The 26,589-nt window shown below is 37.8% G+C and overlaps 1 protein-coding gene across 5 annotated transcripts in view; it reads right to left on the minus strand.

The window, feature by feature from the left end:
* Nucleotides 1–1,926: 1,926 nt before the first annotated feature.
* The window catches only part of LOC134611668 (protein MTSS 2-like), a 137,572-nt gene continuing 112,909 nt past the window's right edge, over nt 1,927–26,589 (minus strand). The window contains exons 7-14 of one of the 5 annotated variants that reach the window (XM_063455783.1): nt 21,169–21,326; nt 18,240–18,347; nt 16,820–16,917; nt 11,708–11,819; nt 9,924–10,049; nt 9,276–9,426; nt 6,927–6,953; nt 1,927–3,814 (exon numbers count right to left, since the gene is read on the minus strand). In XM_063455783.1, coding sequence (XP_063311853.1) covers nt 3,078–3,814; nt 6,927–6,953; nt 9,276–9,426; nt 9,924–10,049; nt 11,708–11,819; nt 16,820–16,917; nt 18,240–18,347; nt 21,169–21,326 — 1,517 coding nt within the window. In that variant the 3' untranslated portion in view covers nt 1,927–3,077. Of the gene's footprint in view, nt 3,815–6,926; nt 6,954–9,275; nt 9,427–9,923; nt 10,050–11,707; nt 11,823–16,819; nt 16,918–18,239; nt 18,348–21,168; nt 21,327–26,589 lie in introns of all 5 variants that reach the window. The other 4 variants (XM_063455782.1, XM_063455786.1, XM_063455787.1 and 1 more) reach the window with 4 other exon arrangements.

Below are 26,589 nucleotides of genomic sequence, written 5' to 3' on the forward strand. Positions count from 1 at the left end.
CATCCACTCAACTCGTTTGGCTGTCCCATCATGGTTTTTTTTTTTTGGTTTTTTAAAAGGATTACAACTAAACATTAGGTCCAGGACTTATATTGCATATGAAGGGGCAAAAAAGGATATATTGACCAAGTTACTCTTTGCTCTACAGCTGCAAAAAAATAAAGTCAAAATGTATGGCAGTTCATTTAGTTAGAACAGATGATAAATAACGTTAGCAAAGTCTAAGGAGATACATCCCGAATCTCCATGTTTTTTCTCATTCAATATCCTTCCATATTTTTGTTCCGTATGGGTCTCTTCTCCGATATTAATTTGCAGTTACACTTATAGCTGTTTCTTTTCATCACACACACTATATGCCAAACACCTGTTAGCTGTGGAATATGGGACATGCCATGTCCGTCTTTCTAATCTCTTTCATACAAACAGTGCATTTTACCCCAGTAACTCGACTAGGAAACCACCAGCATTACATTACATTACAGCCTTTTCCAGCATCGTAGAAATTAACCTTCGTAAACAATTCTGGTATTCAAAGACTCTGGCCTATGCAGTAGATACACACAACTCCTTAACACATGTAATAAGGGATTAAACAAATCCCTTGATAGGAAGACTGCCTTGGCATGAAGGATTTGATAGATTGTGTGCAGCCTTTATTGTGTCAATAAAAACTATTCCAATTTTATTCCCACTTTTAGCAAACTTGCTATTTAATTGACTTACTGATCCCTTAAAATAAACGGAGCACCCAACTAAGAATGTTATGCTCTTAAAATTAGGGCTGCAAAGTTCTAGATCATGATAAACTGGGGATTATTTGTAATATTCCAAAACTAACCAACAATGAACATTTATTTTTGAGTTAAAGGGAAAATAAAATCCAATTTGTATAACTTTCACATACAGTTCTCTCGCCATCACAGAATAATACCAGGGATATTGCTGGACTTTCTCTTATCTTAATATTTGAATGTAGTCACAACCACTCCATACCTTCCGTCTGTCTAAAACAGTAATCTGGCTCTTATGAGGCAGACCCATCTTTTTTTCTACCCCTTAATAAATGAAAGCGGAACGTTTTTCAGGACAGGGTACTCAAACCGTTCCCAGATATTCTGTAGATACTAATTTATTGTTGGAATGTTTAAAGGTCCCAGTACAAGATTTTGGAAGACACACAAATATCTTGGAGTGTCCAGTCTTGGCCTTTCAGTGGTTTAAGTACATTTACTATAATTCTGGGATTTGTAAGGCAACAGGGGATTAGGAAAGGACATTAGATTTATCCCATGAAACATTCAGCAGTAGAAAAAGAAAAAATATCAAACCAAAACTATAATACAAGAGAAAACTGTTGCGGAACGACATTCAGCTTTACATTAAAACAATGTATAATTTCTGCCTCCGTTTTGGTTCTTAAGTTAAGAATTAGTTGGAATCATTACCAAATCTCCATGAAAATAGGCATACAGTAAAAAGGGGGAAGGAGCCGAAATTTAGCCGATCTCATCGGTTGATTATAACTTTAGTGAACTGCTGTAATTAGGCAGTGCAATATGAAGGACACATTTAAACCGAAAACTAGTAGGTCTTACACGACAAAGTGAATTAATTCCATCAAAACTGAAAACAAATGTACTTTTTCCATGAAAGATACAAGAGGACATCTTAATCACATTTCATGTTCGAACCGCAAAACAGATCATGTGACAGCATCAAATACCCTTTATCCAAGTCATCATTTTGTATATTTGTATATAGTAGATTACACTATTATCAGAAAGGTTCAGGCACAGCGCATGTACACACACGCACACACACACACACACACACGCAGACAAACTGATTCTCTCGCTCCCTTCCTGCATACTGGTGGATTAAACCCTGTATGTACCATATGCTTATAAAATTGGACTTTATTGCACTTATCAAATATAATTATTTTATAGGTATTCTTCATATGGTCTATTGCCCTCCCCCCACCATGTCCACAACAAGGATTTGCCCGAATGCCTCCTCAGAAAGTGTGCTGTCTTAAGTATAGAGTCTGGTAACATATGCCAGGTGTACCTTCCCTCATTGCAGTAATAAAGCAGCCTTCAGCATAATAGCCAATATGTAGTCACTACTATACTGTGGGGAAACATGGAACCTTGCCTATCTACAGTTGTCCCACCTCAGTTCCCCCAAAGACAGCTGCTCAGGACACTCTAAAGACTTCAATTCACAAGGATGGCAACATCCCCATGTTCATCATACCCCATAATGAGGTACGATGACAACGACAATAAATATACATATATAATACACACACACACACACGCACATATACATCCATCCATCCACATGTGCATGCATATTGTATATACATATGCGTACGTATACATCCATTTACACCCACATTGAAATCTGAAGCTTTACTGCACACACTGGCTGAGCCTTCGGACAATGTCCGGTTAACGAGCCATCCTCTTATTCCATTTAGTCTCGTTATGTTGATAGCTAATGTAGTAAATTTATATTATCTATAAAAAGCATTCTGCAATACTTCTCATTTAAGTAGTATGTACACTCTATTTATACTGTGGAAAAGATTCTCTCTCTCTTTTACTTAAAATGTTTTATCTGCTGACACCACTGGGCAAAAGTGTTTTAAAAAAAAAATAAAATAATATCAACCGTTAACCAGGAAAGTAACAAAGATTACGTTAGATGGGCCAAGGCACTTTGCTATTTAAGCCTTGACTTGTATTGAAATTAATGAATGAGTAGATCAAAATGCAAAAGTTGAAGTAGTGTAACCTAAAATCTACAAAATCTCCAAAAATAAAAAGCACACTTTTAAAACAACTAAAACATGGAATCAACACGTAATGCAGTTACAGCATGTTAAAAGTACACTGCGTAGATCGCAGGTAGTTTAGCATTAAAGCCATTGACCGAAAAAACATCAACGGCAATAGACAATGGGAATTCAGAAGTTCATCAAGTCTTTAAAGTAATAATTAAAAAATTGTCTTTAAACAAAATTGAAAAGGCAAATATGTGCATGACAGATATTCATGCAAAGTGCCTCATTTTATTTGAGGAGCCGATCTATCATTGCAGATTGTCTTTCTAAGCTTCACTCCACGTTTGATCGTTGTAAGCATGTCCTCCTGAGGTGGATCTGACCCAACGCCACCAACACTTATGTTATTTTCCTGGCCTTCCGTAGCTTGAACAGCACTTGGAGCAGCAGTATAAGATGTTGGACTGTTATCTAGTACACTGGCCTTGTTTGGAAATACTTTTTGCGGACTAGAAGGTACTTGGTTGATACTCTGCGAGTATGTGTATGATTGCTTGGGTATAAAGGCACAATACGTTGTTTGGATGGCATTGAGACTTTGAGCGGAGGTGCACAGACCTTGTCTGAATTGGGACAAATCTGATCTGGTGTCTTGGGAATATGCAAATTCTTCACTATTCGTCCTCTCACCATAGGGGCTTTTAGGAACTTCTGGAAAGATTGGAGATTTCATGGGCACCACTGGAGTACGGATGGGAATGGGGACACCGCTTATTGTACCCCTCCTAATAGTGGGCTTATTAGATGGTTTCCTCTTGATGGTCGCGACATATGGTGATCGGACGAGTGGGTCAGATTCCGCTAAAAGGCTAACGGTTGAAGCTGGCCTCTTGGCCTGGAACATTCTTCTGTAATTCTGGCTGATATCACTGTTTCGTGGAATGGTGGAGGACTTGTCAAATTCTAGTTGGTCTGACTCTTCTTGTTCTCCGTGTAGAGATATATAATCATAGTCTGCAACTGAGAGACATAACATTGTTATAAGAAAGGTCGAATATGGATTTCAAATTTAGAAAAAATTCACTTTCTAACACTTTCAAACGTAATGCTAGAAAATGGGATTTGGGGCAATGTGTGTGGATAGACCGCCCTACTCCTTCATCAAAGATAGATGAGAAGAGAAAATAATTGTGTAGGTAAGGGCTCAACATAATGAAAAGTAGTAGAGGATGGGAAGGGAATAGGAGAGAAACTACAAGACAAATGTTAAGTATTTTAGCAAAATTAAAGTTTATACTCTGCTATTTAAAATAAATGGTGTCATATTGCTTGGTATGGTTTTAAAATGTTCTTAAAACTCTACAGAACCAGAGAGCTAACTAAACTTTGGCTATGGATTGCGTTTATTTTTGAAAACAATGTTTGTATTTAGATTATAACTGGCTGTCCTGGCACATACAGAACATTCAATGCAAATTAACTGAACCCTGAATGGTGGTGTGCATGTAGGTGCCATGATGGCTATGTGCATGTACAGCAAAATGGTAGGAATCCCCAAACATGAGAATGACCGACATCGGATAATGGAATTCTGATGTTGCCGAACATAAAGTGCTGCAAAAGTAATTGTAGTTTATATTTGCCTAAGAGGCACTCCAGTAGCATTTACTGAGCTTAAGAAGAATGAAAAATTGTCAAGTTTGGAGATGTACAGGTAAAGAGTCTATAAGACCTGAAATTATATTGATTTTTGCACCCGTCTATGTCTCTTGCTAATTGGAGTCTATAGATTTTCTGATACCTATAAATACATTAAAGCGATATCATTGTAAAAATATCCTACGTAAAGGGGCACTTGAAACATAACCATTACAACTGAGCTGTAGTGGTTATGTTGCTTAGAGGGTCTTATTTTTTTGTTTATATATAGACTTAATGAATGCTGCTTTCTGTGCTGTTTGCTTGTGTTAAAGGAATAATATAGTATTAGGAATGCAAACGTGTATTCCTAACACTATAGCGCTGAATTAAATATTCATGTCCCAGGAGTCAAAATTTATTTTACTACCTTTTCTCCATCGCCACGCTGGTCTGTGCGCGCCTGGCCCTGCCTCCATGCCTGAGATCATCAATTTTGATGATCTCAAACCAATCTAATGTTTTCCCATAGGAAAGCATTGGGAGGATATTGCACATGCGCGGCACCTATTTTCATCTCTATAGGGAGTGCCCAGCGTCTCGGAACGTAGGTGCTGCACACAGTGCAGCACTGAAATAGGAAGTACTTCTAATGGTCATCTGAGTGAGAGCCACTAGAGATGATAGTAGACAGCAATGTAAACACTGCATTTTCTCTGAAAAGCTGTAGTGGTTCTGGTGACTATAGTGTCCCTTAAAGATTTCATTAGCCCCGACAGAAAAGAAAAAGAAAGACAAAAAAAAAAAAAAAAGCAAACAACATATTCCATCTAAATTGCAGTCAACAATAGAAAGCATGGGTGTAAGATTGCAAAATGGAAAGAGCATCGCAATCAGTGTGTTTGCATTTACGTGTATATTATGTTAAATTTTATGTCATGTTTGTTAAACATCCACTGTCTGTAACACTGTTGAATTGCATTATTTTGTGGACTCCGCCAGCGTACCAAAAAACTATTCATAATTCAATTAGTAAAATCTATGATGATGTATCATGTGTCACCTCTGTGTATACCCTAACAGGATTAAAATCTTAAAATGAGACCTGGTGAACCGAATAGGTCACCCAGAACGTAAAACCTGGCTGGGTGGCTCTAGGTTTTGTGAACTGCTTTAGATGTATTTTTTGCTTTTATGGCAGGGAGATTGTACAGATAGGTTAGACTGATTTAAAATATAGGTGATATTTAAGGAAATTTAAAATTCTGAATGTAATTAAAAACCATCTAAATCTAAATGGAAATTTTATAAAAGTAGAAGGCATAGTAACGGGGAGAAAGGTACATATTTGGTGGGTTTAAAGTTCATGAAAGAACCTATGTGTAGGCCATAATGTGCAAAATGGTGAACAGGAGTAAAGCAAAATAAAGTTGCAAACCATTTGAAGCAAAAAAAAAAATAAAAAAAAAATTAGAGATGCTGGTTTAACAGCCAAGAAAAAAATCAATTCTAGAACAAAGCGAGAGGACAATAGGACCTTCCAAAATCCAGGTTACATAATGTGAGTAAAGAGAAGCTTAAAAACACAGGCCAGCACAAAAACATCACATCAGTTATTAAAATGTCACGGTGAGCTGTTCGTGTCTCCAGAAAAATGGCATAAAAAGCAGAGTTCAATCAGCTTACAATAGTAATAAATTGCATCTCACCATAGGCTTTTCTTACTTTAGAGGTCAAAGGAACAATCCGAACCCCATACCCGCTACAGTCTGCTGGTTATGGTGCCAGTTGTGCCCTTTCACACTCCCACAGTAAGTAGTCAAACTATTTAGGAAATGGTTTGCCAACTTACCTGGGTCCACTGAGTATGCATGGCTACCTTACTGAGCGCCTCTGTGCACCGCCAGACTTGGCTTAGTAAAGGAGCTTTCAGAGGCAGAAGTGGAGGTAGAAGCCTGGCAGATCCCAGGTAATTTGCCAAACCAATTTTAAATGGTTTAAATACTTACTGTGGGGTGGTGCGAGGGCGCTCCCGGCACCATAACCACTATGGCTCATTGTAGTGGTTATAGTGCTTGGAGTGTTCATTTAAACCACAAAGCTCAGCTGCAGTTCAGTTATGAGCCCTTGGGAAAAAAATTAAAAGCAGAGTTACCCACAATACAAAACCCAATTAAAGCCCACGAAGACATCAACAAAGACAGTCTTCGCAGCCGAATCCAGGGAGAGCTCTCTAAAATTAAGTCCGCACTCAGTTCCTCTGAGCTCAGCTGTGCCTGGATATTTTAGTGAGTTCAGAAAGGCATGAGGTGCTAAAATAGATTTGAGCTCATCAAAGGACTCCCTGTTAAACTCAACCCAGCTTGCAAGTCATCTCATGTGCTTTTTAGTGGATGGACCCCATGACTGTGACACAAACAGTACTGAGCACGAATACGAATGTAAGCGTGACTGGATGAGACCAGTCCAAAACCCTTAAAATGCAAATTCTTACCAAAAAGGGAAGGGTCCTTCTTTAAGGCTGTGGAAAGAATGCACATAAATTGGTTGAGAGAGAGGGCAGGAACTTGCGAAACAGAAGTTTATAACAAGCTCTAGTTTAGGGTTCATTGCTAAATCCGATTTGCCTTTACAGCATGGATTTTATTTGAATAAAATAGCAAGGGCTACACTTAAAACGTACACTGTACAATTGTGTGCACAAATACACACACTTGCACACATCTGTCTTTAAAACGATACTAGAACAAGGGTGTTCAAAAGGTAGATCCCCAGATGTTAAAACTACAGCTTCCATGATGCCTTTTCATTCTAAAGGCATGGAAAGTATTAAGGGAGCTGTAGTTCTAATACACAGTGGGGATCTACATTTTAGGCACCCCTGTCCTACAAGAAATACACACAGACAGCTTAACACACTGAACAAACAGATCGGACAGACCACCTCGCATAACATAAAAACACTCATATTCTCTCATTGCAATTCACACCCGTAGCAACTAGGCTTACATGGGTGGATTGAGTGGTCAAGTCAAACATGCATACTTATTCGAGTACACACAAAGCACACTGCAGAAGTCTCGTTGGAAAGGTAATGAAAGATATTGATGCAGTGTTCAATGTAAACAAAGAGCATCGATAATCATCGTGGTTTGTGTCTTTTCTGCAAATGTCCACTGGTGAAATCGAAAGCTTGGAACCTGCCATAAATAAAACGGGTAGAACTTCTAGCTGGCCCTTTACACCCTAATCTTCACTCTGCAGCTCCTGGTAAACGTACTACACACCAGAAGTTGCCCCACTTTACACATGTGCAAAAATACAAATAGTTTATGGAAGACTTGCAAGGCCAACTTCAACTGTATTTTCCACAAATCATGGCGTGCTTGCATATAGCAATGGCACGGTTACCGGACTAATGCCAATGACAGGACATACTACCACAATGGCACTTTTTTTTTTTTTTTAAGACTACTATGTTTTATTTACAACTTTTAATCAGAAAAGAATTTTAGGGAAACTACAACAAAGCTAGTTTTTTTTGTACCCATCTTTGCTTCCTCTATTTTATTGCCCCTCTCCCTTTTGGAACTTTTCCTTATGTATACTGTTGGACTATTGCTAGCCTGATACAAAAATAATGGCTTGTTATGCATTCAGAGGTGGTGTAAGTCTAGTACTTGGGCGCATCTGGTCTATTATGCCAGACCTAAACACAGAATTAAAAACCAGAAACAATCACTTAAGAGTGATTCAAAGTGAATTTCAAATTTAAGGCCAGAGTAGCCAAACTGAAAAGTATAGCTGACTGGGATCTTTTTTCCAGTTGAGCTAATTTGACCTTGAATTCCCTGCAACTCCAATTTCAGTGAATAATATGAGTGGCAGAAAGTCTTATTGCGAGATCAGTTGGAATGTTTGTTGTTGTTGAATGCAGATGTGGATGCATATCACCGCATCCCTTCGGCACAGCAGGATTAGCCATAAGGCGACCTTAAGTAGCTTTAACCCCTTAAGGACACATGACATGTGTTACATGATTCCCTTTTATTCCAGAAGTTTGGTCCTTAAGGGGTTAGACAGGGTTCCTTGACCAGGCATTTGCTTGGCCTCTCTTACTATCCTTATATGAAGAATAAAGGGAGTGGGTAACCTGCTTAACGGCTTGTAAGGTATTAATCCTGGTCTGCCCTTTGGTCCCTCAAGATACCAAAACGGACCACACACAAAACTTTTTATGGTTTGAAAGCTTTTTTGTTGTTTTTCCTTTAATATTTTTTATCAACACTGCTCAGATAAATGCAAACGACTGGAAGATGTAAACATAGCGACAGTACTGCTGTTTTAGTCTATCCAAGAAGAAAGAACAAACAAAAAAAAAAGATTGTGAAGTAACCATTTTAAATGCTGCCATTGTTTTTCTATGTTTGGAGTTTCTACTCTATAGATCACCATACGGTGTTCGTGATTCTTAAAACCCTCTCTGGACAAAAAGATTTCACTTAGAATGAGAGCGCTCTGCCTCTAGAAACCAAACAGTATTTTCTGGATGTAGAATTAAAAATGGAAGTTTTACACTTGCAGAAAAAAATATTCTGTTCCAATCCCTAGTGATACTAGATCGAGGACTTTTCTAGTGTAAAAATGATCACAACACCCATGCTCCGTTTTATTAATTCTCATTTTGGCCATACCCCGGGTGTGATGACTGGTTTCTTTCATGGAGATAACAAGATTGTTAAATCAATTCTAAAAGGTGGAATAGGAGGTGCAATAACTTTAATGACATCAGCGAAACAATTCTTGTGCTTTTTTTATTTCTGCATACTTAATAAGATCTTACCGTGTGAGGGAATGGTGTCATCGGAACAGGATGGGGTGGTTGTTTGTGTGCTATACCCACTAGAGCAATGAAGGGAATCCCGGCTGAGCTGTATTTCTGCGTTTAAACCTTGACTCAGTGCCAGGGCTAAATGGTCTCTTGCTAGGTTTGGCTGCAAGAATGAAAGAAGAAAGAAAAAAAAAAGATTTTAAATGAACACCCTGTGCATCTATATAGGGCTAAATTATTATTAAAAACTTTACCATACAAGAGCAGAGAGACTGCACACTAATATGAGCCCTGTTTGGTCATGGATCCAAACTGATGCCACGATTCAAAAGCAGGATATAAAGCAGCAAGTAATTGCTGAACTGACTCAGAACAATTGACTGGAATCCGAATACTGCGTGTGCTTCTTTGCATATTGCTCCATGACATTCTGAATGTATGGCAGAAATGGTCGTATTCTTATTATACATGCAGTACTTCTAAGACTGTACATTGTGCATGGGGAGAAATTTCACACATTTTGTAAGGATCTCATGAATTTGTTTTCTATTTTATTGTGCATCTTTGCATGCTCTTGTTGATCTTTGCCTGGACACCTAACTATTGCCTCTTATAAACTACCTGCCTATTGATGAAAAGTAATAATTACTAAAAACTTACTCTGGTCATTCCGTAGGGTCCCATTGAACGGGGTCCATCTAAAGTCTGGTGTGAACCCGAAGTACCATTCTCTCCACTAGGACCCATGGATGCGGACATCTGCTGACTGTTACTCATTTTTGGATCCTGCAGATATTGGAATAAAAAAAAAATAAACTTTGCATTGAGTCATTAAACCATTTATATTTACAAACATTACAACCAATTAACCCCTTAAGGATGCATGAAGGACCCAGTCCGTCATGCTGGGGAAGCACTTAACGACACATGACAGACTGGGTCCTTCATGCTCTAAAATTAAAACCAGATTGCCGCGATCACGGGGTTAACGCTCCTACGGTCTGCCTCGGTATTTGAGGCAGTCCGGCAGAACCCGATCGCGCTGTCCCTGCAGCGGTGATCGCTCTGACAGGCTGTTCCACGTTCAGTGTAAAGTGCAGGGAGACGGATCAGTGATGTAAAAAAAAATAAACGTTAAATCCCACCCCCCCCTTTCCCCTGCAAATTGGTCACTGACTACAGTGATCACTTGGTAGGAACTACATTTTACTGTGATCTCTCTTTTTATTTTTAACCCCCTGAGGGTTACATTTTATTTTATTTTTTAACCCTCAAGGGTTAAATTTATTTTATTAATTAATTTAAATATTTTAACATTATATATTTAGCTAGCTGTGGTGGGTGGAAGTTAGTGGGGAATTTGGTGTTTGGCTAGCTATGGGATAACGTTAAAATAAGGGATAACGTTCTAAAAAGTAAAAATAAAAAAAAGTTTAAAAAAAATGTTCTAATAATGTTTTAAAAAAAATCTCACCCCCCTTTACCCAGTCCTAATAAAAATAAACCCCTTCCCTACCAGTTGATCACTGCCTACAGTGATCAAAATACAGATCACAATATTATACCCTCAGGGGTTCCATTAATGTAATTAATTAATTTGAATATTTTAAAATGATATAAGTTAAGGCACAATATACGCCATATAAGATACCCCTCCCTGGGTTTCTGCTTTATCAAATGGAAGCCCTTTGTGGGATTATTTGAATATTCACACTGATATAAATACCCCAAAATGAGACACAGGCTCGTCAAATCCATCTTTGAAAATTCTAACTATAGAAACTGAAATAGCCGTGTCACTTATATGGCATTGTAGCTTCACAGAATAGTGCCAAAGGCATACAATGGGGGCATCGTAATACTCGGCAGGGTGCTAGAAGTATGCTAAATTACTTAATTCAGGCACTAAAAAGTAAAGATGCCATGCAGTAATGAGTAGGAGACAGGAAAGCTGTCACTGCTACTGTTGCATGCAGAGACAGCCTACTCCCTTATAGAGGATAGCTAGGAGTTTTCTTCCAATTTCTCTTTAACTGTAAAAAGAAATTCCTGGTGCCAACTCTCATTTCTAAATAACCTTTGCAGCCAAGATGTTTGTGAAATGTATTTTCTATTTGAACGGTTTGGCTTGTTGAGCACAAGAGAGAATGCAGTTGTCCATCACTAGTTCCTATCTTGATAGGTTATGCATGAATACTATCTTCTCGGTGTGTTAGCAACGGGCAACAGACCTTGCAGCCTGTCTCACCCCATTCAGTCTGCTAATTTATTGTAAAGTATAGTGTCTCTGCACAAACCCATACAGCTAAAATATGGACAAAGCCAGTTTTTTTTTCCCTTTCCTTTCCTTTTCTGCACCTAACCGTTTTTAAAGTAGAGTAAAATATATGCTATTTACAAACTTCTTCAATGATCAGAATTACTGATCTATACAAATCTCCTACCTGAAACATTGTTTCCAGCATTATCGCAGAAGGGGGCCGAATATGGAGAGTCTCCACCGAACTGGAGATGGAGTCCATAGATGGAACATGTCTCATCGAGCCGTGTAGATAGCTACTGTTAAAAACGAGAGACGATTAATTAAATGCAATAGAAATGTTACGGTCGTAATATACTAACATGGTCTGAAAATACAAAATCTGTGCCTTTCACTCACAGCGAGATTGATAAACTTATGCTCTGCACTTTACAAAATCAATGTATTGGCTTTTATTTCAGACAGGCAATGCAGTGTAAACATAGAGGACACCAGGGAATGGAGAAATCGAATATCTGAACCCGTCTACACAGAATGTTGACCTGCAATAACCTCATTTGGCTGTGGAATATAGACTGTCGGTAATAAAGAGGCTGGAGGATTCTGGGTACAGATAAGATATTAATGCCAGTGTAAGGTTGCATAATGATAGAAAGAGGAATCTAAAAGGCTGGTTTGTGAAAGGCGTGCTGATACAATTCCAGTCCAGTCACAATAGCTGATGAAAAGAGACAAACAATCATTCAGATCATGCTAGAAACACTGCGATTCAACTATTGTTAGCATACAATACCAACAAATGCCCTGAAGGTGGCAGTCTTTACAACATCTCCAAGTGCAATCCATCTCTTTCTAAATATTTTGTCTATTTGCAGCTATTGAAGACATGTTTATGAGTAGCTACCCATTGGAAATCACAAGTTAACATGCATGTTGCCTTTATATACTACAATAACAAAATAATGTAAAAAGATATAGTTTCTGGCATTATCTATGGGCATAGTAAAATGCCACATGGTTTCTAATCTGTACCGATCACTAACACATTTATTTTGAGGGATGGCAAATATAATAACGGATGATAATTTAACCATGTGTATTCTTTATTTATTAAATATTTTACCAGGAAGGATACATTGAGATTTCTCTCGTTTTCCAGTATGTCTTGGGTCAACAAACACTGCATTGTTACAATATAGGGGACAATATAACATTAAAAATACAAAATAATATTAAAATGCACGTATATACATTTAACAGAGAACGGGTAAGTAATATAATCGACTTTGGTTACAAGTGCATTCTGTATTGAGTTATGTAGAGGAATCTCTTAAAGGATTTTAGGTTGGGGGTAGATTTAAAAGTGTCCGGGAGGTATATTCACCTGAGCTAAGATTTAAAGTACACCTACGTAGAGCATTCTTTTAACATGCTATAAATCTGTCCTTGTGAATACATTTATTTGTTCCACCCTACAAATTCTGTGAAATCATGAACTTTAACCCCTTAAGGACACATGACATGTGTGACATGTCATGATTCCCTTTTATTCCAGAAGTTTGGTCCTTAAGGGGTTAAATCCCCTGAGGCTGCAAATACGACACAAACAAAACTCAACAACTGACAAAGTGCTGCATATGATCATGCAAAGTGTTACGATACGGTGTATAAAGGTATCCATCACTAAGCTCTTATATGATCCGATTTATCTTGAAAAACAAACCAGAATTGGTCTGGCAAATTCTCATTTCCTGTTTCACATGGAAATATATTAAATAGAATGCAGTGATTGAGGTTTATGTAATCAGGTTTAGTAGTCAGTCTGAGATTCTTGCATCAAACCACGATGAATTTTCTTTTTAGTGCCGTTTAGTGTTCAGTCGACAAGTAAACACTTTTTTTTTTTTTTGCCAGTGCGGACTAGATGGGCTAAAAAGTATCTCAATACCTACCTATAAAATGAAGTCACGGGAATTAAAAAATATAAAGTTAACAGAATTTTTGAGAGGGTGAGATGATTTATTTCAAATTTTATGGAATGCATTCTCACCACATGGCTGCAGAAGCCAGTCTAATTATAATATATTAGTTACAGAGTCACAGCATAAAAACTAATATTGAGTCAACCCAACCTTGAAATGCAGGGCAATTTTGTGCACTAGTTGTCATGCCGGACGTTATTGGTCACACGAAGGGTTCTGAAAAGAGCCTGGGAAAGTGGATTTGTTTACACACGGCAAGACGATCCTTTAACTGGGACAAGATAACTTAAGACCAATGTATGCAAGGTCAGTACAAACACCAAAATAAATGCTCATCCGCTGGAGCTGTGCACAAGGTCATCTGTTCAGATTTGAGGAAAGCACTGAGATAAGATTACTTTAAGAAAAGGAAAGATTTATTGTAAAGTGCTACGGAATCTGTTGGTGCTATATAAATGGCGATAATAATAATAATAATAATAATAATAATATATTTACTGCCTACAGAGATTGAGCAATAAAATACAACTTGCACTATTACAAAATAGATAAATAAAGGGTAGTCTGAAAATAACCTTAATTTACTCATGCTGAAGTTTAAAGGCATCTATAAAATATTTTTTTCCCTAATTAGTGCACTTATTTTCTGCTAAAAACAATAAGCAGAACTTGAAAAAGGAAATCAAACTTAGTGCTACAAAGCCAGTTTGATACATGTAATAATATATAAACTGGAAATCTATTGAGTTAGGAAATGCCGATAGACGTGTATCTATCTTAACAATCACAGACATGTCTATATATAGAATATTTGCTACATGTCTAAACTAACCAAAAGCAACAATCTTCAATAAATCGAACAGTTCACGGCAAAGTGAGTTGTTAACTAGCAAGATTTTCTGATCCATGTTTTCCATTTCAGAAAGACATGTTGCTAAAAACAAACAAACAAAAAAAATCCCCTAAATATCTCAAATGAAATTTTCACCCAAAATGATGTAATGCATGGCGTAAAATGCAGGTTCTACGCTGCTAGATAGGCCTAGAAGTAACTCATTCACTGCAAGCCTGGAGGCTCCAGGGAACACTCACCAGGGCTGAATTTCTCCTCGCCAATGGCTAGTGGGCAAGTGAAAATTGTAAACCCTGATGTACAGACAAGTCCAGCTTCTGGCATATATTTCATTTTGCATTATGCTAGAAAATGGCAGAAAATGTATAGTTTAACTGTTAAAAACAGCTAAAGCTCTCTGCTTCATCATGATGCGGTCGGTAGTGGAAGGGTTAAAAGAGCTGAACTTTACATTTTGGACAAGATTGTTACGACAGCCAAGACCACTATTGTCCTTATGGGTTGACCGATTCTCTTGCTTAATGGATCAGTTTCTCCAAAATCATGCAAACAGTATGAATAGCATACTGGATGCCAACTTGCCTATACCATAAAATAATTAAATTAATAGGCAATGCCTCCCATGTTTTTAATTTAAATTGAACTTTAAATGAATATTCACTTAATGGTATATCATAACCACTAAAACAAGCAATTTTGGTGTGTAGAAACAGATCGGGAACATTAATCTCCAGAGAGAGGTGAAAGCATGGATCTTAATGCTAAATTAAACAGACTGTGCAAAAAACAAAGTTTAAACATTAGATCTCTGCATACAGGAAGTGTGTAGGGAGGCTCTGTAAGTCACAGCCATGGGAGGTGTGGCTATGACTGCATAGACAAAGTGACAGAATTGTCACTGACAGAGAATTGAGCAGTGAGACTGCAGGGTCATGATCTATACACCAAAACTACTTTATTAAACTAACATTGTTTAGGTACTTAGAGAGTCCTTTTTAACGTAAGCAGCACCAAAAAGGTAAATTTTAAATGAAAATATTTCATATGACATAACAGGCTGATCAACAACATTAACAAGGAGAGAATGCCAAAATCAATAGATCTGATTTGTAACTTTATTACATGTGCTGTGTGTCTGGAATCTTGTCTGAGGACAAATCACAAGCTGCTAGTTAAGGGCAATAAAGGGGTAATTAAATTGTTTGTTTAACTAGTAGCAGCAAAAATGGGTCTCGTCCCAGTTTTCATGCTTAGTTACCGTACAACATCTATTAAAGCTTTTCTTCTCAAACAGAACTCTGGCTAATTGGCAGTCAGCGAGCACAGCCATGTGCCCGAATGCACGGCCTGGTTCCTAATAACAAACAAAACCAACAACAGAGCAGCAGAATCCAGAAGCTCTGAGAAGTGCAGGGTTTGTGTTTTGGAATAAAAAAAAAAAAAAAAAGGCTTCAATAAGCTGAATGACAAAAGGACATGTAAGCAAACTAGCCCTCCCATGGGGGAATGAAATCAAGTCTGCACATTTTCCCTGTCCTTGAGTTAGGTAACTGATCACTTGAAGAACACACAGATCTCACCTATTCTATGGAGATTTCCAACATTCTAGTATGTGAAATGTAGTGTACTGCATTATTCGCAGTACGAGTCAAATTACTCATCAGAAAGCAATCCCCAAAAAGCCCCTTGATCAGTTCATTGGATGTATATTTACCCTGCAGTATATGAATTATATGTGTTGCAGTGATGTCCATCATGATGTACAGCTGATCTGGAAAACCTAGTGTGATTTGGTAAAAATCAAATATTTCTCTTATTGCGTTTATTTATTGCGGTCAGCATAGAAGAAAAATATTATTATAAATGTAATAAAATTATGGCAGGTGAGCTGACACTTGAATGGCCATTGGAGTGAGACAAGAAAAACCTCCAGTTATATAAACGTGCATAGGGATTTAGGATAGTGCCCAAGTAACTTTTTTCCTCTGGTTTTTATTGCATGTATTGAGTCGGATGTGTACTATAGTCATTGCTGCCGCCCAGGAGCAGTGGGAGTTTTAGCGCAGGACTTGTTTTTGTATATGTGTATGACACAGTCATGTTAGAGTCATGTTAGAGTGCCGTTTCCCTCCCCATGTCTTTCCTATTGAGGGTTAATAAGTGTGTAGGGGTTTAGAAAAATACCCCTGTCTGTCTCAGAGATTTACATTTTAGCTGAAAGCAGCGAGGTGAATTGTTAGTGTAGCAAAGAGGTTTTGCCTTGATGTGGCAAGTGAGCTTACACTTAAATGGCCATTGGAGTGGTACAAAAAAAAAAAAAAAACTCCAGCGATGTAAATGTGCATAGGGATTTGGGATAGCGCGCAAGTAACTTTTTTCTTTGGTTTCAAAAGAAAAAATGTGTAGCTTCACTAAGAGAAAAAAAAACAAAAAAACTGTTGTATCCTTCAGTAAGGAGTACCTGGTTGTGCTTGCCTTCCGTGATAACGTTCCACTTGGTGAAGCAGGTGGGGTCTGGTAAATGAAGTTGTAATCAGAGTTCTTCAGATCGAGTATCACCTGCTCAAAAAGAGAGATACAAGGAGCGTGAGAAGTGATTTAATTGTATTGTGTCAGGGCAGAAACTGGCCAACCCCCTTGGGTCAGGAACCATAAGACAGTGTCCTTCACAGATGACAATAAGAATATAAAATATGTTTAACAAATGTTTTCTTTATATTAATAAATTAACAGGATAATAAATAAAGTAAAATAAATAAATGTAAAAACATCTTTAAAAAAACCTGAGAAAAATATTACCAACTTATGTTTTTTTTCCCCCAGCGTATATATTGTATTTACTCTAATCTAAGGCACACCTCAATTTTTGAAGCTGAACACTGTTTTTGCTGGTGAATGGAATGCTTAATACAAGAATATACTACTATATAACATTGTGCTACAATGAAAATGTTTATTGCCATATACCATAGTACCATTGATGGTATTGCAATGTTAGTCTTACATGTTAAGGCTCTTCTTTTGTAAACCCTCTTTCAGGAACGAAATCTGCCTGTGTGAATTCGCCGGAATGAAATCCGTTGGAAAATTTAGAATTTTGCCCCAAATGTAATGCGCTATTGACTCTAATGTGCATTCAAATTTGGAAACTATTTTCCAAAAAAGTGCGCAAAAGATTTGAGTACATACAGTAACTATGCAATAAGCAATAAAAATGTACACAGAAATGTACTCTTAGTGTTAGAACATTATTGTATTCTTTAGATCATGTATTCTTTAGATCAATGTGTTTCCTCTTAAACATTCATTGTTTTGAAAAAAATGTTACTCCAAGCACCATAAATCATTGACTGGAAGTGGTCATGGTGCCTGGAGACTTTATGTACAGCATTTCTATATTTCTCTTGGAGTGTCATTGGCGTATTATTACTCCGTCTGGAACAATAGTTCCAGGCTGGCGAATGTTAACGAAGGCACAGATTTGCATTCAATGGCTGAGGGTGGTCAGCTGATTCTCTCAACCAATACCTGGCAATAGCATTTGGCTTCTGAAGCTCTGAAAAAGCCAGACGCCATTCGGAGGAAAGGACCCTGTGGCACCTGGCGGTATTCAGGTAAGGAGGCAAACCATTACTGGGAACTGGGCCAGGGTGCTGCTGACATCATAACCACTACAGTGGGCTAGTGTTGTGGCTATGATACATGGAGTAAACCTTTAAAGTTTTGAGTGTATTGTCCTTCACGGAGCCTCTACATCGTTCTCCATTTAGTTTAACATTTTCAATATTATAGGATGCTACAAATGTTGTAGCAGTAAATGGCTGTAATAACCCAATATCCCAGCGGGAACAAGAAGTTATATCGCATAGTGCACTGCTTACCTGCTCGCTCATTGGGGGGAGTTTGTTTGGTTCCGCGGTGAGATGTGTCAAGTCTTCTAAGATAGTTTGCAGGTGTGTAATTTCTCCAAGCATGCCTATCTCCTCGTCCTAATACAAAAAACACAAAAACAGTCACTGCACAAACTGTAGATAGAGTTAGTTTTCAATATTTTACTTTGGTTACAGGTAAATGTAATGGACAGGGAGTTAACACATTAAACATGTAATATTAACACATTTAAACATGTGGGAACTGAAGTGGATCAGAGCCCTAATCATTAGAGTTGAAAAAAGAGCCAATGTTTTATTTTTTTCAAAAAGCGCCCCACTTAAAATATTTCTAATGTTCATAAGGGTCGAGAACTACGGGATTCCTTTTGTATTCCACGCCAAGATATTTTTTTTTATTGCAACAAATTAGCAATAAAAGCAAAACTTTGGGAGAACAAGATGTGACAGTTAATGTGGTTATATTTAAACAAACACATTCAATAAACGTTAAAGCTTTAATCTTTGATCTTATTAGGATTGTGCAATATGCGGTTTCTCTTTAGTCACAATTTGTCAGTAGGGGTTTCCCCAAAAGGGGATATGACCGTTTATTTGTTTACAGCCAAGCTTGACTTGTCCTTAGTAACCAGGGTCTACTTTTTCTTATGTTTCCTCTTCCTTCGGAAGGCCTGCTAAAGCAATACCAGAATGTTTAACTATGTTCCAGAGCTTATTCCTGCCTCCTTTTTCTCAGTTCACTACATGCGATCTTTGGTGCTCACGGATATCCAACATCAAATCAATTCACACTGCGGGTAAAGTCAACTAAATCTTAACACTGGAAACTATATAGAAGTACTTACAAAATACATGACATGTAAAATAATTACTGCCTTTACGCAAAGGTAACTTCCATATGGACAAAAAGTTATAGTATTGGCGGGAGGGATTTTCTTTTTTTATACATCGGTCAAATACAGAAGAACACTCTCAAAAGTGTGAACATCTCTGTTCAGACCTATTAAAGAAGATTAAGTCATTGAAAAAAAATACTCACAAATCTAAGAATTGATGAAGCACACGCAAAACAAATTAATAAATACATCCACATCAAACATACCCAAACCATTAATCAAGACACACCAACAGTTGAAGATTTGGGAATGACACTGTGTCACTCCAACAGGAATACTGGGGAAAAAAAAAAATAATAAAAAAAAAAAGTAAAACAAAGCCATAGTGACCTAATAGCAGTTACCCCCAGTGTTTAGTAAAAAGGTTGTTTTACTTGCCTATTCTCCATTGCCATGGTGCGCTCTCCACGGCTGAGATCTTCAATCTCAGCCAATCTGATGTTTCCCCATAGGAAAGCATTGGGAGGCTAGCACACATGCGAGGCAAACCAACCCGCTGTGCCAATCAAGAGCAGCATTTGATAGAGAATGGTTTGATTTGGTTCTCACAGGGAAGCATCTCTAATGCCTGCCAGGAAGACAGTCACTTGAGGTTTAACACCTCAATGAAAACACTAGCAGTTTCTGCACAAGTGGCAATTTTTACATAGCAGGGACAAAAGAAATACACACACCTCCCCGCTAGAGGGCTTCCGGGTTTGAAACGGACCTTTGCTCCTGTATCGGACGCTGGACGTCCTCGCGCTCTGTATGAGGACCTTCAGTGTCAGATTTTTACCTATAGGAAAGCATTGAATAATGCTTTCCTATTGGGAAATTATAATGCGAGCGCAGTCATTGCCTCGCATGCGCATTAGGTCTACCCCTCTGGCTGACGCCGGCAGGGGAGAAGCGTTGGCAGAGCCTGGCTCAGTCAGGTAAGTGACTGAAGGGGTTTCAGTTTCAACCCCTTCAGCACAGTGGGAGGGGGTGGCACTGTGGAATTCTATAGTGCCAGGAAAACTGCTTTGTTTCCCTGGCACAAAAAATATATTTTACATCACCTTCTGCCCAAGTTAGAAAACAAATTTGGATGATCTAAAATATATAAAATAGACACCAAATTGGTAACAGATCAACTATAGTCAATAGTTCTGATTTTAGGGCTGCAAAGCAATATAGCAAAAAGGCCAAGGGTCAAGAGGAAATTCGTACAAAAACAAATCCTACTGATGAGTGGAAAGTTTTCTCAGATGTGAGGTCCACATTCACGTAAGTGTTAAACCCCTTTAATGAATCTAAAGGGTTTTATGGTTGTGGTGTTTGTGGGGCCTGTAGGCACACCAATAACCCTAAAAGAACAATTAGGGAATTTGCAAATCCCAATGATCTTAATAAGAACTATAAAATAAAGGACATTATCACCTGCCACACCAAAAGGGTAATTTACATGCTGACGTGCCCATGTGGCCTCCTATACATTGGGCGGACAATACGCCCTCTGCAGGTGAGAATACAGGAACACGTCAGAAATGTGAAAAATGGATTTATTAAACACAGTGTATCACTTCACTTCAAAAATATGCATAATAGTGATCCAAAAGGGATACAATTTAAGGGCATCCAAAAGGTAGTCACAGACTGGAGAGGTGATGACTTGGTGAGGAAAATGGGTAAGGCTGAGATGAAGTGGATATTCGAATTGGACACTCTACACCCTAGAGGTCTTAATCTTGATTTTGAACTTTGCCATTTTTTATAAAATATTTTTTTCCTTTTCCTCTTCATCTCAGCCTTCATATGGTTCTCACTATGATGAAATATACAAGTCGTAATTTAATTTATCAACACATTTTTTTTTTTGAATTGATATTGTATCCCTTTAAGACAATAACACCACTTAAGATTTATATATACATTTGAGTACACCCAGTGTGCTCAAGGTATCTCTTTAAATGTCAAGGATGTTTAATGTTACAAACAAAATAGTTTGGGTTAGGTCTTCCAATTTGGTCAAACAACCACGGTTTCTCAGTAACGCTTACCAAAACAGGTTTCAGGAAAGACACAAACATGCAGAATCTGCCCCTCTCTTCTACAAGAGCCCTGTACACTGCCCTCTTTTCAGTTTCTTCCAAAAGCATATACTTGTCGTTTACATCCTGCAGTACACTGTCTAGCTGCATACGCGCATCATCCTTTCCTGTAGGACAGACAAAAGGGACACAGTTACAAGACATTACAATATGAAAACACAATGCTCAGCAATAGAAATAGGGAAACGGTTTCAGCACAGTGTTCCTGCCAAGCAGGATTTTATGTATTTAAGCACTGACATAGTTAACAATGAAAAATAATATGGGACGCATAATATTTGGGATTGCATGGGAAGCATGGGATGACATGGCGGTCAATGCAGACAACATGTAGCACCTATTAATAGGCATGGGCTAGAGGTCACAATTTTATTTTTGTGCTATTCCATTGAAGCCCTTCTCAGGATCCCAAGAAAGAAATCTCCACTCTAAAGACGTGGTTTGAAAATTGATGATGTGTGATGTTACGGATGACACAATTGATATTAGTAAAGTTTGTATTATTCTTGAGAAAAAAAAAATGAGTTGTCTAAATTCTAATCTGGCTGGCATTTGGAATTTTGACTTGACAAAGACAATGTGATGAGAGAGAGGACATATTAATACGTTTTTTTTCCCTGTAGCCACATTTGTCAATTTAAAAATTCAGACTAAAAACATGTACCCGACTTCTTATTACTAGTTGGTTCTTCAGCAGACACTTCAGCTACAGCAAGTGATGGCTGTTACTCTGTACAGATGTAGAAGAAACTAGACACAGATAGATCACGTTAACCGTGCTTCCCCAACAAATCCTTGTCATACAAGTCACCACTATCCGTGATTCTACCTCTGTTACAGACTTTTTGTCAAGTCATTGCATGTACAGACATTGAGCAGGTGCTGAACCATTCAGCTTCGTTGGAATAGCACAATGCTATAAAACCACATCGCTCACGATCAAGAGTGATTTTATTTCCAGACCGACCTCATGAAAACAGCTTATAGAGACTACAAGCATGACACAGTCACATATTTGGGGATACCAATTGCACCACAAGCCGGCAATCCATCTGCCGTACAGTGCATTAATAGTTAATCAGCAGCTGCAAAAAATGAACACCGCCAAATTAGATCTGACATCATTTGGTTTGTTTAACCTATAGTGAAAAATATTTTCTCTCGTAAAAAAAAAAAATTCAATTAAAAAAAAAGAAACCATTCCTTGCTAAATGACAAAACTGCGGGCACTGTAATGTTGCCCAGTTAAATTCTCTGGATGCTTTAAGAAAGCTGACATCACTCACACTCCTTGCTGTGTACCGCCACAGTACTATGTGTGTGAATTAGGATGAACAAATTCTCTCTCCGCACCCCCCCCCCCCCATATGACAGCAGCCTGTGAATGTCTGGTATTCACATTTGTAACAAGAACAAATGGTAGAAATGACAAGCTCATCATATGACAATCACAGCTGACATGGACAAGCTGTGTAACTGTGACAGCTGTGTGATCATGTGCCCACCCAAAGACTTTTCAGGGAAGGTACATTTTGCAAACAAACCTGTGATGATACAACAATCCTCTCCTTGTATTATCTTCTGGGTACAAAATAAATACAATTAATTTAGTTTTGTGACGGCATTTACGTAGATAGCAATATGTGTAAGGAAAGATAAAACAAACCCAGAATTAAGGATTTTTTTTTGGGGGGGAGAGGGGGGGAAGAGACAAGGAAAAAAAAACTGCAAAAGAATTTAACTTCGGACATATTTATTACAATCACATTCCCAGAATCCATTGCAGCAAATAGGTAAATTAGCAAACATCTGACAATTACGAGTTCATTCTGACTTCATGTGGTAATGTTTTTATTTTTGGTAAGATTACTTCACCAAAATAATAGGCTGAGTTTTCGTTGCTAAAGCTGTCTATAGTTTGTGTTCGGAAATTGCAGTAAATATATGTTAGAGGGCAAGTTTCGACTCATCTATGTTACACTGGGTAAAAGCATGGCGTGGGTTTGATGTGGCAGACAACGACTACTGTCAACGCCAGTGATGATCTCGCAGATTTTAGGATAAGAAGCTGGCCACGAAAACTGTGATTAACAGTTGTAACTGCCTCTAAATGCTTTCAGAGGGGCCCTGTGTGCTGTCCCACATGAGTGTCTTGCTATGTGTAGCTCTAAATACTCCTTTCTGACCATGTATGTGAGGGCTGTGTGTCTGCTCGCTTTCAGACAAAGTCTTGCATTCTTCAAACAAGATGTGTCTGGGCTGTATGCTTCAGAACTTACAACACGTATCTCGCAACTCTAAGAATAAAAAAATATTCCACCCCAAAAACTTTTTGTGTGGCTATAAAAATACTTTGATTTAGAATTTAATTTAGTTGTCTTTCTGTATCAAATGTCTTATTTATTCATTAAAATTTTTTCTTTTAAATAGTTTTTTTTTAGTAAATAAAAATATAACTGATAGTTATGCCCAATTTAATAGCTTAAAATATTAGTACAACAAATTGAGCATTAGTAATTACTATCTATTAACTGGCTACATCCACTTATTGTGTGTGACCATAATGAAATACCAACACACAGCTTTAGAGAGTTAAACTGGCCTACAGAAGCAGATGGTCATTTACCTAGTGAGCCTAACATACGCAGGCTGCCCCTTCTTCACCAAGCATAACCAGAGCACAATGTTGTTGAATACTAACAATGTGTCCTCCCATAGTACACCATATAGGCACATTGGAAAAATAATCATTTTCCTGTAACATTGTTTGAAAGGGGGATATGCTAGAATATTAGTTGTAATATTTTACAAAGGCTGGATAGCTTAAAGCCAGGTGCTTCCTCTTAATGCCATCTCTAAATATATTTGACCAAATCATTCTGGTGCTTTATGCAATAAGAAAAAACCTTAGTGAGTTTATTTATAAGATACAGACACTCGTAGCAATTACAATGACACCCCCAAATAAAAAATAAAATAAAAAAATACATAAAATTGTTTAATTATATGTGCCACCTTGTAATCCGCAAATGGACAAATCAGATAAATTACTCTTTATGGGTCACATGGAGATGTTCTTCTGGTCAGATTACCACCAAGGACTGTTAATCTATTACCAATAGGTGAGAGCAGAATGCAATGTAGGGACAAGGTCTGATTACACCATTTTCCTAGCAATAAGCAATTGTACAGAGAACATTTTTTTCCTTTTTTTTTTTTTTGGAATTGGCAGCAAAACCATCTGCTGGCAACATAATATTAACTTTGTTTTCATCACACAGCCCTTAGCTATTAGTTACCACTAAAAATAGTAGTTTGGAATACGTGTCTGAAACTGCAGAGATTTAAAAACGCATTAACAAAAACACCAGGAGATGACCCTTGATTTCTTGTCTTCAAAATGGCCTGAGGACATACTTTAAATTACAAAAAAAAAAAACTGAACTGGCAATTAATTATCCCACATCTCCAAAATACAAGCAAATTTAAAGGAACACAATCATGTATTCCTGAACCTAAAGTGCTAAACTCACCATTTAGGTGGCTTGCCCCCACTTAGCCCCCTCAAAAAATAACAAAACTCACCGCCCCCGATTCGCCTCCTTGATGACATCAGAATTGCCGATTTTTAGCCAATCCATGGGGAAAGTGTTGGATAGGCTAAAATCGGAAAGGAGGTGGGATGGGGCGGGGCCAAACAGTTTTGGCCAATCAGCACCTCCTCATAGAGATGCATTGAATCAATGCATCTCTATAAAGAAAATTCAGTGTCCCCATGCAGAGCGTGTCCCTAGGGGCAATGTAAACACTGCCTTTTCTCTGACAAGGCAGTGTTTGCATGAAAATGCCTGAAGGCAATGATTATACTCACCAGAACAACTACATTAAGCTCTAGTTGTTCTGGTGACTATAATGTCCCTTTAAGATGTAAAAGTAAAAAAAGAAATTAACTGATACGGTCTTAGAAAGGCTATGCATAGTGCATAAATACTTTAGGAAATTCGCCAATTAATTTTAAAATATTCATTATTTAGGCATATTATTAGCAATTCTCACACTATTTAAATGAGACACCCAGCAAGCCTAAACAGTTTGGTGAGCATGGTATAAAGGCACAAACACCTGGGAAATGCTGCTCCATTTTTATTAAATTTAAAATGGACTGTATAAGTAAAAAAAAAAAAATGCTGTTCTAAACACATTGTTGCACAATCATGATACATGGTAGTATATTGCAAATAAATGTGTATTATTTGAGTGTACAATAAGTTTAGTTCACTAAGTTCAATATTTCCTGTTCTTAGTTTTTGGTTATGACAACTTCCTAAACGGTAATGTTATAGGAAATTCTTCAAACGGCCCTTTGATTTAGCATGATAGGAAACCCTGCCTTAAACGCTTAACTCTAGGGCTCAAATATGTCAGGTCCCACACAACTGGCCAGATCTAAAAGTTACTTGCCGCTGCATCATTCATCAAAAGGTGAATTTCAACTCGCTAGTGGGCGAGCAAAGCAATTCCATGTAAAAAATAAATAAATACACAAAATATCCACAGCTTCTTTGTGTATAAAAATGTATGTCTTTTTAGATGAAGATAAAATTTGCTGTCACAAGTCATGGGGCTATTGATTTAAGTCCAAACATTTCACAAATGCGGTATGTGGAAAATTTCATGATGAAGTATGTAATCTGGCAAAAATGAAAAATGACATTTTCTTCTTCATTTATTAAAAGACTTAAAATGCCGTGCACATATTTCCCAATATCACTTTGTTGAGTCATTCTCAGTTGATTTTAGATTTTAAAAATAAAATTCCATACCACGTCCTTTTTTTTTATTTGGGGGGGGGGGGGGGGGGGGGGGGTTTCAAAAAGTCACTTTGAAAGTACAACACGCTACTACTGTTATTTTCCATAATGCCTTGAAAAAAAAACAAAAAAAAAAACACACACCTGACAATAATGTCACAGTAGAGTAAGAAGTATTGCATTAATAAATGTGTGGATATGCAGACACACTTATCTACATCTAGAGTACCATGGTTTAATGTCAGCAGTCTTGGGTCCTGAAGAAGAGGGGACACAAAGGCGTATTCTTCGTGATAAGGGCAGAAACTACGAGGACCAGAGTAGCGAGGCTTTGAAAGGGACAGTAAGGAGTTTAAAGGGAAACTATACTACCTACTGCTCCCCCTACCCTCAGATAAAGGGTTAAAACATGACCAGATTCCAGCGCCAATGTCCCATGGTGCTGGGTCAGGCTCCACCTCCGAATGCGCATGTGCAGCAAGAGCATTAGGACAGCCTCATAGGAAAGCAATGAATCAATGCTTTCCTATAGGGTTTTAGCCAACACTGGATGTCCTCA

Source organism: Pelobates fuscus, chromosome 5, assembly GCF_036172605.1.
Source record: "Pelobates fuscus isolate aPelFus1 chromosome 5, aPelFus1.pri, whole genome shotgun sequence".
In the NCBI taxonomy this organism is placed as follows: Eukaryota; Metazoa; Chordata; class Amphibia; order Anura; family Pelobatidae; genus Pelobates; species Pelobates fuscus.